This window comes from Podarcis vaucheri, assembly GCF_965113315.1.
Source record: "Podarcis vaucheri genome assembly, chromosome: 7".
Taxonomy (NCBI): Eukaryota; Metazoa; Chordata; class Lepidosauria; order Squamata; family Lacertidae; genus Podarcis; species Podarcis vaucheri.
In genome coordinates this window covers 10942052-10960141 of record NC_138765.1, presented here as the reverse complement: position 1 = coordinate 10960141, position 18090 = coordinate 10942052, and the positions used below count along the sequence as shown (strand labels likewise).

At 46.3% G+C, this 18090-nt stretch overlaps 1 protein-coding gene across 1 annotated transcript in view; it reads right to left on the bottom strand.

The window, feature by feature from the left end:
• PPP1R37 (protein phosphatase 1 regulatory subunit 37) overlaps positions 1 to 18002 on the bottom strand; it is a 50579-nt gene extending 32577 nt beyond the window's left edge. The window contains exon 1 of the mRNA XM_082230984.1: positions 15638 to 18002. Coding sequence (XP_082087110.1) covers positions 15638 to 16388 — 751 coding nt within the window. The 5' untranslated portion in view covers positions 16389 to 18002. The remainder of the gene's footprint in view (positions 1 to 15637) is intronic.
• Positions 18003 to 18090: the final 88 nt, after the last annotated feature.

The following is an 18090-nucleotide window of genomic DNA, read 5'->3' as shown; positions in this document are numbered from 1 at the left end:
GATGAGCATGCAACCCTAGAGTCGGTCACGACTGGCCTGTACGGGCAGGGGTACCTTTACATTTTATAGCATCAATGTCCAGATGGGAGTGAGGGTGGCAAGGTGGAATTCTCCACAAAGGGGCCAGAGCAGCAAAGAGGTCAGGGGTGCTATGTGAGCTGCTCTGGCTTCCTGGCACAAACAGACTTCCTTGGCTGCTTTCTCTGCAGTTCTCCGATGGGGAGTCCCAGGGCATCAACCTGTCGTATGTCCTTCCCCTCTTGCTGGATATACTCAGCAGCTCTCTCCCCGGCTGCCTGCCTTTGTCATCTATATGCTTCCAGCCCGGTACCCCAAATACCATTAGCCAGCCTCAGTTTGCTAAGAGAAAGCAGCTTCCAGCTGCCACAGGGGTATTGGTGCAGCTACAACAGATGGCTGAAACCAGTTTCAACGGAGGAGTTCAAAAACAGATTCTTCAAAGAGCCAGCGTTGTGTTGAGTCTGCTTAACTCTCAACTGCAGTTGCGTCTGTATGTTGCTTAGATGGAAGAAACAGACCATCTGGACTTGAGCTCAGTTGGTTCTAACTTGGGATGTTAGGCAGGGGTTCGGCTTGTGTGTCATCACCATGCAGCTCCAGCCAAGGGAAGGAAATGGCCAGCAAGATCCCCCAAAAGCCCCATAGCAAACATTGGCCAGAGTAGATCAAATGGTGCTCTTTGAGCTCGGCGCCTTGCCAGTCTAAACAAAGAGACACTGCTAGTAAGCACCTCCATGATTACCCAACTTGAAAAGAGCAGAGTTTGGCAAGAATTCCCTGGGAACAAAAAAGTGGAGATGTGCTTCTAGAAGACAAAACCTTTGGCCCTCCAGACCTTGAGGAACTACAACTGCCAACCGCCCTAGCAAGCATGGCCAAAGGCAAGAGATGATGAGAGCTGCTGCTGTTGGCATCCAACTGTCTCAAGAGAAAGACTGGAGTGTGCTTCCAGAGGTGAAGTCAAACTGCTGTGTTGGCAACACTGAAGTGACCTCCCCAGGGCATAATCCTGGGTTTTGTGTATGGAGGCCCTGGGTTGTCCACATGACAAGACCCCCCTCTCGGCCTCCAAAGGTAAGCATAGCAATACATTTGGTGCCCTCTGGGCTCCTTTTCTGGAAGGAGGCGTACAAGGCACCATCCAACCATCTTAGGGGCTTTGCTCTGGATCTGTGTAGGGTTTACTCCTTAGCCTTTTCTGCTCCAGAAAATATTCTGCAAGGCAGCCAAGGTAAGAAGGCTTCCTTAGAAAACGGAAGCCTTGTCCAAATGAGACCAAAATGGAACGCAAAAGATATGTAAATAGACATTAAGAGATGCTTAAAAACAATTTGAGGAGCACGTTGCTGAAACATAAAGGTTAACAACAAACGGTTCTTTAAATACATTACTAACAGGAGACCAGCTGGGCAGGCGATTGTAGGATGACAAGGCAATAGTGCCTTAGGTGTGCTAACGGAGGATAAGGAGATTGCAGATAAATTGAGTGAATTGCTTGCATCTGTCTTCACAGTGCAATATATGATGTAGAACAATTTCCATATGTGGAGAGCCTGAAGAACTAATGGAAATAGTGTTGACAGGAACATTCCAGGCCTTATAGACAAAATAAAAACTGACAAACTGATGAGTCCAGATAGCATTCGCCCAAGAATCCTTAAGTAACTCAAATGTGAAATTGCTGCTCTTTTAAGAGTTGCAGTTCAGCAATATTTGGAGGGTCAAAGGTTCCCCACACTTGTGACAGCTATTTGGAACATGCTGGTCTTAGTTCTACGTGAAGGCACATTGCCTTGAATCCCACAATAAAGACATGGAAGATAGAAATGTAAAGAAACATAAATAAGTAACACCAGCAGACCCAACATGATCCATTTTTTACCATGCTAATTTATTTACATAATTTATATCTCACTCCTTCAACACAGATTTAGACTCCCAGGGTGTGAGAAATGTAAAGTACAATTTAAGGCGGGCAAGCTTTTAGCAGAAACAGCATGCACAGAAACGAATTAAGGACAGACTACAGCAGAGCCTGTAGGAAGCTACTTCATTAGGCGGCTCTCCCCATGAAAACTAATGACATCATAATTATTAAGAAGTGCCAGGCAACAGAGAGCAAGGATGCAAGTAAAACCAAACATTGCCAGTTCCTGCAGTGGCTCTTGATCTAGGGAGCTTTCTAGCCCCCGAGTCCACAGGCTCGGCTTTTGACATTTCAGCTCCCAGCTCTCAGGCAAAAATATTGTTTGTTCCTGCACAAAGCCAACTCATTTTCCATCTGGGACTTCAGCCAAGAGTCACGACCCAGACATTAACCCTTTCCCAGCCTCTTGCTTTGGCAAGCTTGCCAAGATTTGTCTTTCTTGCAAGCAAACAAAACCGTGCCAGCGAAAAGAAGCACTGGAAATTGGACAGACCTCTCGGTTCTGACCCAGAAGCTTGGGGAGGGGGGTGGCAGGGAGAAAAGAAGCAACTAGCCCAGGAGAGGAGAAGCACCACCCCGTGCTGATGGCAAGGAGTTGAGTGAGCAGCCTCTAGCCCAAACTTTACACACGAGAGGCAGCCTAGGCATGGAAGATCAAATTATGAGATGCATTGGGGCTCTTGCCAAAAATAGCATCGCTGTGCAGAGTTCTGCCACTCTGTAACATGTAGTAAGATTTACCCCATGCCCTGGTCTCAGCAGGCTGAACGTCCACATCAGTGGTAGGGGAACACAGAACCCAATAATTTCAGGATTCTGGCCATATTTTCCTACATGTTAGAGGGGAACAGGGAAAACTTGGGTGTGGAGCTGCCCTTATCTGTTGCAACCCAGTGTTTCTTATAACATACAGCTCCATCCTCAATATTAAGCGGGATTTAGACTTGAATGGCTTGCCAGAAGGGGTGCAAAGATAGTCCTTGCATCACGTCTCAGCGGATTTTGGCAGAAAGAGACCTTGTGCAGCCCAAGGAACAGTGGCCAAGTAAGAACTGGCTTCAGTGGCAGAGGACACACTTTGTATGCCAGAGACCCCAGGTTTGATACCCACCATTGCCATTTAAAAAACAACCCCATAGGCAGCAGAGCTGCTGTCAGTCAAAATAGACAAGGTATAGCCAACATGGTGCCCTACAGCTGGGACTGTCATCTCCCACCATCTGTCAGGAATGAGGGAAGTTGTGGTCCAACCACATCTTGAGGGTACCACCATGGAGTAGTTGACTCAAATGGGAGAGGGCCTGTTGGTCAGGCCAACAGGTCTGACTAGCCCAGTGTTTTGTTTCCACAGCAGAGTACTTCTCAGAAAACCTACAACAGCAACAGCCCCATCCATTCTGCTCCTAGCATATCATAAGCAAGAAGGGTGGGCTGTTTCTGACAATACAGAGATGCCATTTACTTTTCGTGGTTCAAAGCCGTTGACAGATCTACTTTCCATAAAAACTGACTCGGCAAAATGAGCCAGTGACCCGATTCAGTTTTTTTAAAATATACATATATATGCTCAGTTTCTGCACAAACCTGGAATGAAACCCCAGGCCTGAGTCCAGGAGGCAAGCGCCGCTTGCCAGCTATGGTTGGGCTGTGCTGCCATTTGGGCACTTCAGTACCTGATGCTCAGGCAAACCATTTCCCTCTCAGCCCAGCCTATTTTCATAAGGTTATGACAGTTCATCTGTCATGCTTAGCTACTTGGAGGAAGGGTGGGATAATAACATAACAAATAATTTAGGACTGCGACCCAATAAAATAAATCTTAGTGGATTGACTGATTGATTATATTTATATACAAGTAAAACCAGTGTTTTGGGAAGCAAAATCATACTTTATTTGTGTTTAGATTATGCATCATCTTAGAAGAGACATTTCCTTCTGCGTGAGAGGTAAAAGTCAGTGTCTCTCCTGTGATGGTGCTTACCATCTGCAGTTTCTTATGAGTACAGTACTTGTTTCTTAAATGTCTCTCTGTGTTTTAATTTGCACATTTTTGTCACTTAAAGGTAAAGGTAAAGGTACCCCTGCCCGAACGGGCCAGTCTTGACAGACTCTGGGGTTTGTGCGCCCATCTCACATCTATTGGCCGGGGGCCAGCGCTGTCCGGAGACACTTCCGGGTCACGTGGCCAGCGTGACAACGCTGCTCTGGCGAGCCAGAGCCGCACACGGAACGCCGTTTACCTTCCCGCTGGTAAGCGGTACCTATTTATCTACTTGCCCCCGGGGGTGCTTTCGAACTGCTAGGTGGGCAGGCGCTGGGACCGAGCAGCGGGAGCGCACCCCGCCGCGGGGATTCGAACCGCCGACCTTTCGATCGGCAAGCCCTAGGCGCTGAGGCTTTAGCCCACAGCGCCACCCGCGTGTTGTCACTTAAAAGCCTGACTGATTTCCCAAACTTGGGTCTCCAGCTGTTTTTGGACTGCAATGCCCATCATCCCTGGCAACTTGGTCCTGCTAGCTTGGGGAATCTGGATCTAACCAATTAAAATTGCAGCCCTAACATGCCTAGCCTCTGAAACACAACAAGCTATATAAACAGCTAAAAAAACCCCAAGCACAACAACTTTTTAAAGCAACTTTATTCTGATCTAGCTTTGACGGTCACAACATCTAACACTGTCAACCAGGAGGTTCAATTGGGGCTATACATAAGCTTCCAAAGTTTGTTCTGCAAGTCCACAGACTCCACAGGTCCTCCGAGTTGAGCAACTTGGGAGCTGCTTGCTTACACAAGGCTTCCCAGGAAAAACATTAATCGTCATGACCAGACATGACTCAGCTGAGGTTTTAAAGGCAAAAGGCCTCTGGAAAGGCAACGCTTCAACTTGCGCCAACACAGTGAACAAAACCACATCATTATATGCACCAGGGCAGGCAACACACAGCCACCAAGCAAAAGCAGTTCCGAGATAATAACTGGGAAAGGGAAGGCTGGGGAGGGTGTGTCCCCCCCCAATAACCCAATGTTAACCTTCAAAAACAGTCCTTGTTAACTTACAATTAGAGCCAGCTTCTTGCTAGCAAATGTTTCCTACAGTGAAGAAAGGGAGAGAATCATGCTTGCCTTAGGTAGAGACTACACAATTTATGACACAACCAACCGAGTAAACACTCCACTTCCCTAAGGCTGCAAATAATGGAGAGGGCTTTGCCAAGCTCCTGGGAAGTTCCCACATGGAGCTACTTTTGGCTTCTTGTGTCACAGGATGCGCAGGCCTGGCCTAGCTCCACCCCCCTCCTATCCCCACCCCTGTCGCCCATATCACTCCTTGCCAAGCTCCCAGGCCCACCCCTTGTCCAGCAACAGCGCCTGTGGTAGGCTGTTCTCCAGTGAGCTGAAAATACTCCCAAATCTATGGTACTCAGCCAAAGGTTTGGGACATACAAGGTGGTTATAATGCACTGGCATGGGTGGGTGGGTGATTTCAAGGACTGCGGGAGGGTATGGGAGACAAAGATGGGGGAAGAAAATGTAGGTGCCAAAACAGGGAGTAGGGAATGTCCTTAAGCTAAGAAGTGCCAATCGGAGGCAGCAGCTTTCATAGGGCAGCATGCTCTCTGCCACACTTCTGCAGACACTAGAAACTTTGTTTTAAATGAACAGATCTGCAATTCCCACTGACCATACAAACGTGACTTGGTGGCCAGGCTCTTGCCCACAACATTTCAGCAGAAGCTCTTAGGTGTGAGTAAAAAAATTATGCTTGAAAGACCTACATTGGCTCCCAGTATGTTTCTGAGCACAATTCAAAGTGTTGGTGCTGACCTTTAAAGCCCTAAACGGCCTCGGCCCGGTATATCTGAAGGAGCGTCTCCACCCCATCGTTCTGCCCGGACACGGAGGTCCAACTCCAAGGGCCTTCTGGTGCTTCCCTCACTGCGGGAAGTGAGGTTACAGGGAACCAGGCAGAGGGCCTTCTCGGTAGTGGCTCCCACCCTGTGGAACGCCCTCCCATCAGATGTCAAAGGAATAAACAACTATCTGAAGTTTAGAAGACATCTGAAGGCAGCCCTGTTTAGGGAAGCTTTTAATGTTTGACAGGCTATTGTATTTTAATACTTTCTTGGAAGCCACCAAGAGTGGCTGGGGAAACCCAGCCAGATGGGAGAGTATAAGTAATATTATTATTATTATTATTATTATTATTATTATTATTATTATTTTCTTAAAACTTACAATGGTACAAGTCATGGTGCAAATACAGTTCATCTAAGGCAGTACCCTTCAACCTTTTCAGACCCAGGAACCACCTTTAACCCAAACATGCATTTGGGGGCCCACTTAATCTATTGCCATATATTTGCATGGTGGTAGTGCAGCTATTGTGACCCACCCTGGATCAGTTGAAGACCCGCAATCTAAGGAACAGGACCCCAAGAAGGGTCCAAGACTGAATGAAAGCTATGAAGATGTCTCAACAACTGGTCATGCCATCCTAAGACCTTTCAAAGGCGGAATGGCCACACTCATTTGCAAGACTCTCTCTCCTTACAAGGCTGGAGGCACACACTTCTCAGAGGGACATAGGTCCACTGCCAACATGGGAGAGGCAGCACAAAGGGGGGAAAGCTCCTCTGGCTCCTCCTCCTGTTGCTAGGGAATGTCTCTGCTCTATGCGCAGGGCACCTGCAGGACTGCCTCCCCTTCCTCAGAGTCTAAAATCAAAGGGGCAGATAGGCCCTTCCTGGGCAGCTCCCCACCTATGGAATCACTCCCGCTCTACTCCTCTTGTTTCTCACCTGAAATCAACTGCTACCCCAGCCCTGAGCTAGTCGGGATTGTAGGGCTCACGACACCCAGAGGCTCCATGCAGCCCATACACCATTATATTACGTCACCCTGCCAGAAGCAATTTAAATGCTTTCTAACCAGTTAGACCAGTCAAAGTGCCAAAGTACACTGAGAAAAGGTCACCGTCCTCTCTTCCCATGTGTAAAGGCCACGAAAGTGATGCAAGCTAGCTGTGAATGGGAAGCAACCACCAATAACCCATTCATTTGCTCTAGAATCGAATGATTTCATAGGTGACGGATGGCCACTGCTAATCAATGGTTAGTAGTTTCCACAACAGGCCAGAGCCAGAGACGACTGTGGCAGACAAGTCTACTCTCTTGCTGCAGTCAGACTGCTGGACAGGCAAGGAGGAGCTGGAGGGTCATGCTCAGAGCAAAAGGCTGCCCAAGGCCAAGAGATCCTTTGCAACAGTCAGAGACCTGGGCCTCCTTAGGAGCTGATGTGGAGCGCAGCCTTACCCAACCTAAGTGCCCTCTGGATGTTGTGGACTACAACTCCCAGCCTATGGCTGATGAGAGTCGCAGTCCAAACCATCTAGGGCATTGCTTTTTTCCAGCTGTTGGCTTGCAACCTCACCAGTAGTAATATGACAGTTCTGTGGAGGAAGGGCAGCAGGGGAAGAAAATTAGTTTGTCTACATAAGCCATGCATGCATTCGACATCAGCAAAGACTGACTTCCAGACCAAAGTTGTTATAATGTTGTTTGCACATCCAGATTGCCATCTTTTGTATTGCTGCTACTGAATGATGGGTTTGTGGTATGGAACAAAAAGTCATCCTTTGTAACTGGATTAAACTGCCTTGAATAAACAGGCTTGGGTAAATGGTACAAATACTTCGTTATTAGACTGTGCGCTTGCAGGGAGGGTCTGTCTTTTTTTGATCTATGAAAAGCTCTTCATTTTTGGGGGTAGTGAGCTGCTGTTGTTTTTTGATTAAGCACTGCATAAACGTTAATAGCAGTAGTACTAACAGAAGCCTGTTTGCCGGTTTGAATCAAAGGTGGACCCTGAATCCAGTCAAACCTCACCGATAGATGTGACAAAGGTCGGGGGAGGGAATGCACCCCACATTTCCCCCTGGGCTTTTACCTCTTTAGCTACAGGTGGAGAAAATTAATTTTAAGTGGGATGATAAGGATGTACAAATGGGTCTTGCCCCGACCCAAGACACTAAACAACCGCTGGCACCATCATTCTGTTTTGCAATAGCTTGCTTCTTCGTTTGTGTTGGGGTTTGTTTTGGTTTTTTGGGAGACACAGAGGCAATCAGATGCAAAGAAGGACAAGCCTTATGCAGCCTTGAATTGCTGGCAGAAGACAAAATTTTGGTAGGTGCAGCTTGCCATGCTGGGGGAAACTATTAGAGTGATATTCTCTCTTTTTGCATGATTAATGGAATTTGCTGCCACTGGGCAGTGCAGTAGCTGTGTGCTTAGAGGGCTTTAAAAAGAGATTAGGCGAATGTATGGAAGTGTTTCTGCGGCTATTCACCACAATAGCTAAATTCAGCCTCTAGGTTCAGAGACAGAAATCACAGTCCCTGGAGTGGTCTGCTGCCTTCATGGGCTATATGGGATTTCCTGAACGTATGACTGGAGTGGCCACTCTGGGAAACAAAATGCTGGACGAGATGGGCACTTCATTGAATTTGGCAGAGCGCTTCTTATGTTCTGATAAGACAGAGGAGACCTGTCTTCCTTTGCAGCTGGTCACCCAGAAAGAGGACGAGAAATGCTAACATCTACAGTCTTTACCTTACAGTCAAGAAAAAGCAAATCCTACACTGCAGGCTGGAATTAAAAAGCGGACAGTGCCTCTGAGAAGTCTGAAGGCCCTGGGTATACAAGCACTGTTGCACCAACAAATGGCATTCACTTCCTGCTCTGATCGCAGCTGCGAAAAGGCCCCGATTTGGGCCAGGGCTCAACCGCTGTTGTGCAACAAGAGCTGCTGGTGGACAGAGCCTGTGACCAGACCCGGCCTGCACAGCCTCTGACCCACCTGGCCAAGCACAGATGTACAGTAGCCCCCAAGGGGCTCATAAAGCTTCCTGGTTGTCAGGTGGGGGCTGTCATGTACCTAGAAGACCATGAGGATTCCTTAGCTAGTTGATTATAGGATGGTGAGTCTCAAACCCTGCGGTCCTGTGTTCAGCCAACTAATGTCCACACTGCTAGAGAAGACTATCTGAGGGCAATGTGGGTGGCTGTGTAAGCATTACATACTAGCAGTAGCAAAGTTCAGTATTAATCCAGCAGCTGACATCGGGGAGAGTACAATATTAAGAAAAATTCTGAGCTCTCTTAAAGCTCATGCAGTAAGCTGGCTTTCAGCTTTAACATCCTTTCTAGTTAAATGTGGTGCAAAAAAACCCAAAAAACCCCCAGACATTTCCTTGGCTCAGACAAGCAGCTGTGCCCTTACGGATGGGCAATGATTATCTGGATAACAGGACCTGACAGGTGTCAAGAAAAACAGGACCCAAAACAGCGTAGGCAACGCATACCACCAGCGCAATCAGAAGGAACAGAAGAAAAGTACAGCGTTTATGGAGATGTCTGGGTATATAAATCAGGCACAGCAACACCAAGAAACCCGAGAACGATACTTTTCAAAGAAAATACGTTATCAGCTATTGTTTGGACAGGATACAACCCACCCACCCCGCTTCAGTGGCAGTCGCCTAGCAGTCTCATTCCCAAATGACACCGTGAGAGGGGCACACTGCAGGGGAAGCTTTGTGCCTAGCTGGCATGCTGTTGTTGAACAACCCATGGCACAGGTTGCATGGGTAGGATGTGCGACCTGTGTGCCAATGTGAAACCAACTGATGGATTTCTGGATACGCCCTGAGTGGAGACGAACACATGGAAAGCATACTGCTTTCTTCTTGTCACATATCATTTGCATAATGTGCCAAGAGGATACCTCCCCTCTCTTGTTGAAAGCAACTGAAGGGTGTGGGAGTGTGAGCTGAAGGTTTGTCTTATAATAGGAAGCAGTAAGAATGCATAATGAAAGGAAGGCTGCCTTTTCACCAATCACCTTGCATGCATGTGACTCGGTGTCTCAGCTCAGCCTTTGCAGGTTAGGTTTGGCAGGGATGGCCACCCACTTATAGCCTAGAACCACCGCCCACTTCTTTTCCTCCCTTCTCCCACCGCTGTGTGTCCCAGGAAGAAGCAGCAAAGACTTAGATCCTGCTATGTTTCTCCAAGTCATAAAAGACAAATGCGTGCATATGGTACATCACAGGGTTCAAAGCACTTCAGAACAATACCCAAGATATGCTTACAGCAATCCTGTAATGCAAGACAGTATCTTCAGATGGTAGTTGAGGGGTGCTGATGGTGAGGGGCACTTCACCAAGAAAATGCAGTGAATTTGAGACAGAGGCAAAATTTGAATTGACGACTTCAAATCAATGCAGAATGACCCTTGGTGTCCCTTCCAATTCTATGATTCTATGTTTCTAGTTTTTATAGTTGCCCCTGAAGAATTATTACACCAAATGTATTGGCAAATTTATCTTATGTGCACATTTGAGGTTCTTTTTTCCTCTTTCAGTCCTGCATTTTGTACTTTCAGCCCAAATATAAACACTGCAAAACCATATAAGTAGTTAAAACTAGCACCAGTGAAAACAAACTGAAACTCGAGCAGGTATACAATTAAGAGAGGGAGAATGTTTTCCACAAAAACAGATTATGCACACAATGTTCGACTACCAACAGAACTGTTGGCACATGCAAATAAAATACATTGGTTTTCAAGAAGGCAGTGCAGAATCCGTCAGAGGACAAGCCCCAGATTCCTGAACAGGAATTTATAGCAAGGGGCTCTGAAATGCCATTAACCTGAGCAAAGGCCGAACGCAAGTGTTACACGCATGCATTGCTGCTATAATCTGATTTAAAGGGGCATTTGATATTGAAAGCGAAATTAACAGCTCCAACTGTCCCTGTTTGAATCAATCACTGCTTTTATATGACAACCACTTCAATTAAGCCATACAGCCATCTGCAACAAAGCACCATGACCCACAACATATGGGCATTGTGCAACACACACACACACACAATCTCTCTCTCATAATCACTGACTAAGAGCTCTGGGGGCTTCTTGATACACACACAGTATTTTCAGAGTATTCTCCTGCTCCATGTCGGCTCAGATCATGAAGAAGCGCAGAGGAATAAGCGCAGCAAACTGCTGTACCAACTGGGAAGGCCATGGCTACTGCAGGATCTCAGTGTACACATTGCAACTCCTGTATACCTCATGAGACCTTATGGTGAAGGGCGGGCAAGAAATCCAATAAACAAGCAATAAAGCAAAAAGAGCTGCAAGGGAAACTTGATCTACTGACTTCAATGAAACCAGAAAATTGCCTAGCCCAGGGTTCCTTATATGTAGGCACAGACAACTGGTTGGCTCCACTGAGTGACAGAGGATGTAATTGTGTTGTGACTGTATCTGTAGCCACCAGGCATGTCTACTAGCAGAACAGGGAACTATTGCCTCAATGAAGTCCCACCAATACAAGCGGCATTTCGTTATGGATAGGTGTCACTCTTCGTTATAGTTTTTAAACCACACGCTTGTAAAGATGTGTTCAAAAACTAATTGGTGGCCACTCTAAAGAGTCAGAAACAATTAAGGTGGGGGGGGGGGAATCAAGCAGATCTTGCCATTTCTGTCTACTGTGTTTTCTGCCTAAATACCCTAAGTGGGTTATTGTTTTTTAACACTGCACAAACTCGCCATCCTCAACCCAATGCACAACTGAAACATTTGTTATTCTTATTATGTTAATTACATTTGTATACCACCCTATACCCGCAGGTCTCAGGCCAGTTCACAAGATAAAATCACAATATAAAAACACAATATACATAATAAAAACAAAAACAAGAACAACCCAATAACCCCCCCCTTCCCGACACATTTTAAAAGGGCATTTGATATCAATCAGCCAAAAGCCTGTATCTGGTCTTACAGATACAGACAACTCTAATAGAATACAACATTGTTGATACAATTATGGTCTGCAGCCTCCCACCTCCTCCTACTAAAAAAACAATAATAAAACCACATTTGACAATAATGTAAAATCATGACCATGGCTTACTTCAGTTGTAACACCAAACTATGGTTTGGCACCATGAGAAGGACTCTTGTCCTCTGCACTTTCCTTTCATCTTCTCTGCTTCAGCTAGTTAACTTCTGCAATTAGTTAAGTATTGCTTTTATGTACACTGTTCTGATTATGCTATGTATATTTTATTTTCTACATAAAATAAGTACTGATGAAAAGCAGTTACCGTTGCAGTTACATAAGTCAGTAAATTATAGATATTTTTTTCCACCCTAAACCAAGGCTGCAAACCTAATTCCAACCATTACTGGTTTGTGTGAAAGAGGAAATAAGCAACTGAGGAGTGAGAACATGAAGGGAGCAGTGAGAATGTAAAATAAAGATGCAGCTGTAGTTTGGCTTTATGCATAAAGCAATCAAATGTGTATTCATTCTCCAGTATGCAATGCGTTTACAATGGAAACTGCCTAAAAACTATCATTTCAAGTCTTGTCCTACTGGCCAAATGTTAAGGGGTTCATTGAAAGTAATATAATTTATGAGACCACAACTGTTCTGTCACATACACTTTCTCCCCTGTCACCTCTAACTTACCACAAATTAATTTATAAAAATACACATCTGGTGTGACCCCATCAAAACTGCTCTCTAGGGGTCTTAGTAGACCACAAGCTGAACATGAGTCAACAGTGTGATGCAGCAGCAAAAAAAAGCTAATGCTATTCTAGGCTGCATCTAGTGTCCTGATCAAGTGAAGTCGTGGCAAAGAGGAGACAGAGGAGATATGATAACCATCTTCACATATATAAAGGGTTGTCACATGGAGGATGGCACAAACTTGTTTTCTCTTGCTTCAGATGCTAGAAGCCAAACCAATGGATTAAGTTACAAGAAAGGAGATTCTGGCTAAACATCAGGAAGAGCTTTCAGACAATAAGAGCTGTTCAACAGTAGAACAGATTCCCATGAAGGAAGTGAGAAACTCAGATATATAAGCTAGGCACCAAACTCAGAAACTCATATATACTCATATAAACTCATACAAACCCAGAAACTCATATATACTCATATAACTCATATATAAGAAACTCAGATATATAAGCTAGGCACCAAACAGCTCCTAAAAGCAGAGTTACAGTCACCAAAATGGAATGCCTAGCTATCATTTTGGGGGCCAGACGGTTCAAACATCCTATTTTCCAATACAACTTTTTGGTTCCTGAAATTCATTCTGATAACGCAGATAAAATACATCAGATAGAATTCCACAGGATAGGGTATTAGTGTGTGAAAACAGTCGAGATACAAGGATCCCCAGGCAAGCACCTCCACATGATGGAGACCTCAGACGCCAACCTGGCGCCTTGGCACCTTCACTTGGTTGAAAGTGGCCAATAGCCAGGTGCAAAGTGCGCCTGAAACCTGGCAAATTTTGAGTGGTGATTAACTCTCCTTCCTTGAAGGTTCTTAAGCAGAGTTTGGGTGGCTATCTGTTATGTAGGACCTAGCTGAGATTCCTGCATTGCAGGGGGATTAGACTGTATGACCCTCACAATCCCTTCCAACTCTGTAGTTCTATGAATCTATGATAGGTAAGGCAAACCTCGCACTTGGGGACAGAAAAATGACTACAGGGTCATTCTCCTTCTCCTAACATCTGGACATCCACCTGGCGCTCCTAACAAAAGTATTTACACGTATTTTCCTTTGAGCTCAACAAGTGTAAATGCATTCAAGTTTACTTTCTTAACCTCCATTTATCTCTAAACATCCACTTATCTCAAAACAAAGGCTTCAGGGAAAGTAAAGAAAAAGTTGGGACAACTTTACATTCCTGTTCAATGTTCAACTCAGTGGGTGGAATTAAAGCACCACACTATTAGGATAGTTCTGTCAGTGCAAGCATTTCTCTTTGCCGGATGAAACACTCTTCTCTCTCCTTCCCTACCCCCATGTGTTGTTATGGGGATACTCCCAACAACCCCTCAGAGACTATGGGACTGCAGGGGTAGGCAAGCCCCTTGGTGCTAGTGGGACTTCCTGCGTTGACTCCTGCTTGCACAGTTATTAAGTTGACTCTGGCCCTATTTCTCAGTTCTGGAAGATCAGCAGAGGTATTGTCAAAAATACAACCTCGGAAAAACTAGAGCAACTCAGATGCTCTTACAACTGGGTGAGGGACCAACAAGAAGGAAAGTGCTTTGGAGGGAGATCAAGAACTCCCAATGCAAATGTAATAATCCAAGGTTAGACAGATCCTTTGAAAAAGACATCTTAAAATGGCATACAAAACGTGCAAAAAAAAAAAAAAATTGTTCTCAACGCACTTGCACAGCATGCATACCTGCAACACAATTCTAACATCATGCTCTGGTACAGAACACTTGTGGTATATACCATCCAAATGTACCCATGTGCTATATCCATAAGAAATCTTAGGATCAGGCTTTTAGATTCTAAGGAATGTGTAACTTGAAAGAGGAAAAAATACACATGTAACAGGACATGCTCAGGAATGAAAAATTCTTACCACCAATGTAACATTATTATCAACCAGACTTTCATAAACTTTTCAGTCCTGTGTATACTATAGTATTCTTCATTATTGAAAAATGCTCAACGATGCATTCTCAATAATGCTAACTAGTGATATGAATTATCAATAATAATAATAATACTTCACCATTTAGCTTTTTTAAAAAAATTATCTGAACCTAGATACTGTATTTTTAAACAATGGAGCCATCAAAACTCCACAATGCATACACAATGGCAGTGTTTGGATGCAATACTAAACCATAGTTTAGAACTACAAGAATAAGCCTAATTTCTCCCACCCAGGGTCACATGCTTCTTTCCTATCCTAGCCTCCTCTAGCGGACAGAAAGAAGATGGTAAACTTCTGTTTTAGATCAACCACACTTTTAACTATATTGTCCAGGCCCTAAACCATGGTTCATCTTAACCACCGTTAGTGACAAGACAGCTTTATGCCTGGAAGTTTGATTGTTTCCATTATCCACAGTTTAGATGAACCCGTTTGTCCAGATTTAGACAACATGGCAAGCTGTGGTTAATCAAAAGCAGAAGGTTCTGTATTTCTACTCACAGTCTACTCAAAGAAGGGGGCGAGTGCAAATTAGTTTGGCATTCTGTATGAACCAACCCGATAAAAGTCATTTATGCAGGGCTACTCTGCGCTTAGAATATCAGACATGAACCAGGAGCCCCAGATTCAATTCTGTGCTTAGTCACCAATTCAGTGAGTGACCTTGGAAACAGTTCAGTTCTGCAGCCATAAAATGGGAACATTAGAAGCATGCCTGAACCATCTGGGGCTGATGGGAATTATAATCCAAAATATTTTGAGGGCACCAGGTTGGGGGTGGCTGTTCTAGAACTTAGTCTGACAACTGAATTATTTTCCTGTTTTCAAGAGCAGGTCAGTGCCTATTGCTTTGTTATTTCCCAGTTCATCTTGTTGTATCAGCTTTCTGCTTTTATAGCATGCACTTACTTTTAATTGGATTGCATAGCTTTGTGTTTGTAACCCTTGATCATAAGATGCGTTGAGAGCTTTTGGTAGATAAGTGACTAACAAAGATAAAAGGAAATATTCAGTTCTCGTACTATAAACCAATTGCCGATCCTGTGAATAAAGGAAGTGGCTTGGACAAGTCCAGTCCAGCTGCAAGAAGAGAAAAAGGTTTCTAGAGAAGTTGGAACTTGCTTACCATGACGCCAAGGATCTTTGGGTTCCACAGCCCCAGACACAATGTCTTCATCGGAAGGAAATGTGACATGTTTTGCACCAGGCTTCAGTTTCCCATCATCAGCAGGCAGAGAACCATGGCTTGTTTGGTCATCTTCTGGACTCTCTCTAGTTGCTTCCAAGCCTAAACAACAGTTCTGCGAAGAGGAGTCCAATTTTTCCTGCAAACAGTTGTTCTGTTGAGAACATTTTTCAGCAACCGTAAGGCATTCTCCAGCAGCTGTGGCCAAAGGAGGATTATTACAGGCCACCTTATTTGCCAGCGACTCTTCCTGTAGCGGATGGCTCAAAGTCTCTTTCCCCGACGGCTGCAACTGCTCCTCTGCCAGATCACAGCGCTCAGTGTCTTTCAAATCCTCCTTTGAAGGACATGCAGTAGAATTGCCCACCATCTCTCTGCCAGGATGGCTCCCTAGCGTGGGAGGGCTGTGCGTGAGGTTTTCTGTATTCTGAAGATGTGATGAAAAGTCCAAAGCCTCTTGAAGTTTTGTCCCACCTTGACTGCCGTCCACTCGAGAGACAGCCCAAGGATCAGAAGCCCTTAGCAGGCCCTCCTCTTCCTTCTGCACAGCAGGAGGTGGCAGCAGCAGCATGAGGTGGTCCCCCTCAGCTTTCCCTTGTTGCTGCTGCATGGGGGAGACTTGTACACACTCCATGGCCAGGCAAGCGTGATAGGTTTCTGTCAGGGAGAGCTCTCCTTCTTCCCTTCTCATGGAGTCATTACTGAGGGGTCACCTCCTGTCTCTTTTTCACCTTCCCTCACCTGGCAAGAAAAGGCTCCCAAGGTCTCCAGACCCTTTCCTCCCAGCAATGGTGCAATGAGACCATGAATGATGAATGGGATCACCTGGAGGGGGATGCAGGGAGGACCCCTGCCTTTTTGGTACAATAGAACCTTTACTGAGGGTTGGAGGAGAGTGAGCAAGACAAAAGGGGCACTACTTTAACTGGGCTAAGGTCAATTTCTGTGAAGATTTGGCAGGGCACGGAAATATTTTGCTGGTCTGGAAAATGTGGAATGTTCCCTTGCCCGTTACGTTTTTACCCAGTAGGGGTAAACAATGGAGTGTTAGTATAATGGTTGAAGAAGGACTGATTGGAACTAACACCTGCAGAATAGAAAAATGTCCAACAGAAAAGGAACAAAATGGGGCCAACGTCTGCTCCAGAGGCCCAGGAAAGGAAATGCACAGGTTCCTTGTGAAAGCGAGAGCTATCGTAACAGGAAACAGTCCCGTCTGAGTAGTGTGGGAAGCTTATGTGCGTGTAGACTAAAAACACCTGCAGCATAAACAGGAATAGCTGGCAGAAGAGGGCTAAAAGGACTAGTGTCAAGCTGCAGAGGAAAATAAACCTCACAGCTGCCCGCTTTTACAGAAACGGGTGCCTGGTAAGAACCAGAGAGCAATTAATGCCTCACAGGTAAGTAGGGACTCTGCCAAGCGTTTAAAAGGAACAAGGCGAGTGCCCGCTCTCTTTTTTGGTGTGCGTGTGCTGGGGGGAGGGATAGCAAAAGGTATAAACAAACGCTTTCCTTTTGGAGGAAAGGCGATGCCTATCAAGATATCCGGGCTAGGGGGTGGGGTAGATAAACCGTGATTAGTAATGGAAAGTCGTAGAAAGGCTCTTCGTCGGCTGCTGAGGGGTAAGAGGGCCTTTGCTGATCCTCTGGCTCAGGGCTTTGATGGTGGCAGGCTCGGAAAGGAAGGGGAAGAGGGGAGGGCTGGCGGGGCTGCCTGAGCCGAGGCAAATGCGCACCCGGCGAGGCTGAAAGGGGGGAAGAAGAGAAGAGGGAGCCGGTTCTTGGGTGCCGGCGGGGCCGAGGAGGGAGAGCAAAGGCGCCACACGCTCGGGACCGGCAGGGAGGGATGATGGAGAGCCGGGCAGGTGCGCGCGAGAGAGAGAGGCCCGTCCCGAGCGAGCGGCCCCCACCCGCGCCGCCGCCGCTTCAGCCAGGGACGGACCCGAGAGAAGCCTCCTCGTAGTCTTCTTTCGCCGCCGCCGCCAGCAGCGAGTGCGCCAGCGGCCTGCGCACCCGCCGAGGCCCTTTCCGCGCGTGCGGGTAGAAACAGCCTTCGCGACCACAGGAGCCTCCGCGCGGTGTTTCTCCCTCCCTCGGCAAACCCAGCGGCGGTGGCGGCTCTACCTTCGTCCCCCTCAGCGGCAGCGGCTCCTCTGGCAAAACACCCACCTCACGCTCGGAGCCGACAGGGTCACGTGCCCCCTTTTCCGGAGCTCGGATTGGCGGGCCGGCGGACGGCGCTGGTTGTTTTTTTAAAACGCAGCCAAGCTTGCCCCCTCCTTTCCTTCCCACACTCACTTCTCGGCCCCCACCTTCCCTTTCGCCAGGCGACAGCCAGCTGCTTTTCAGCTATGGCACTTTCGACAACAGTGGCCTCGAGTGAGGGGGGGGCG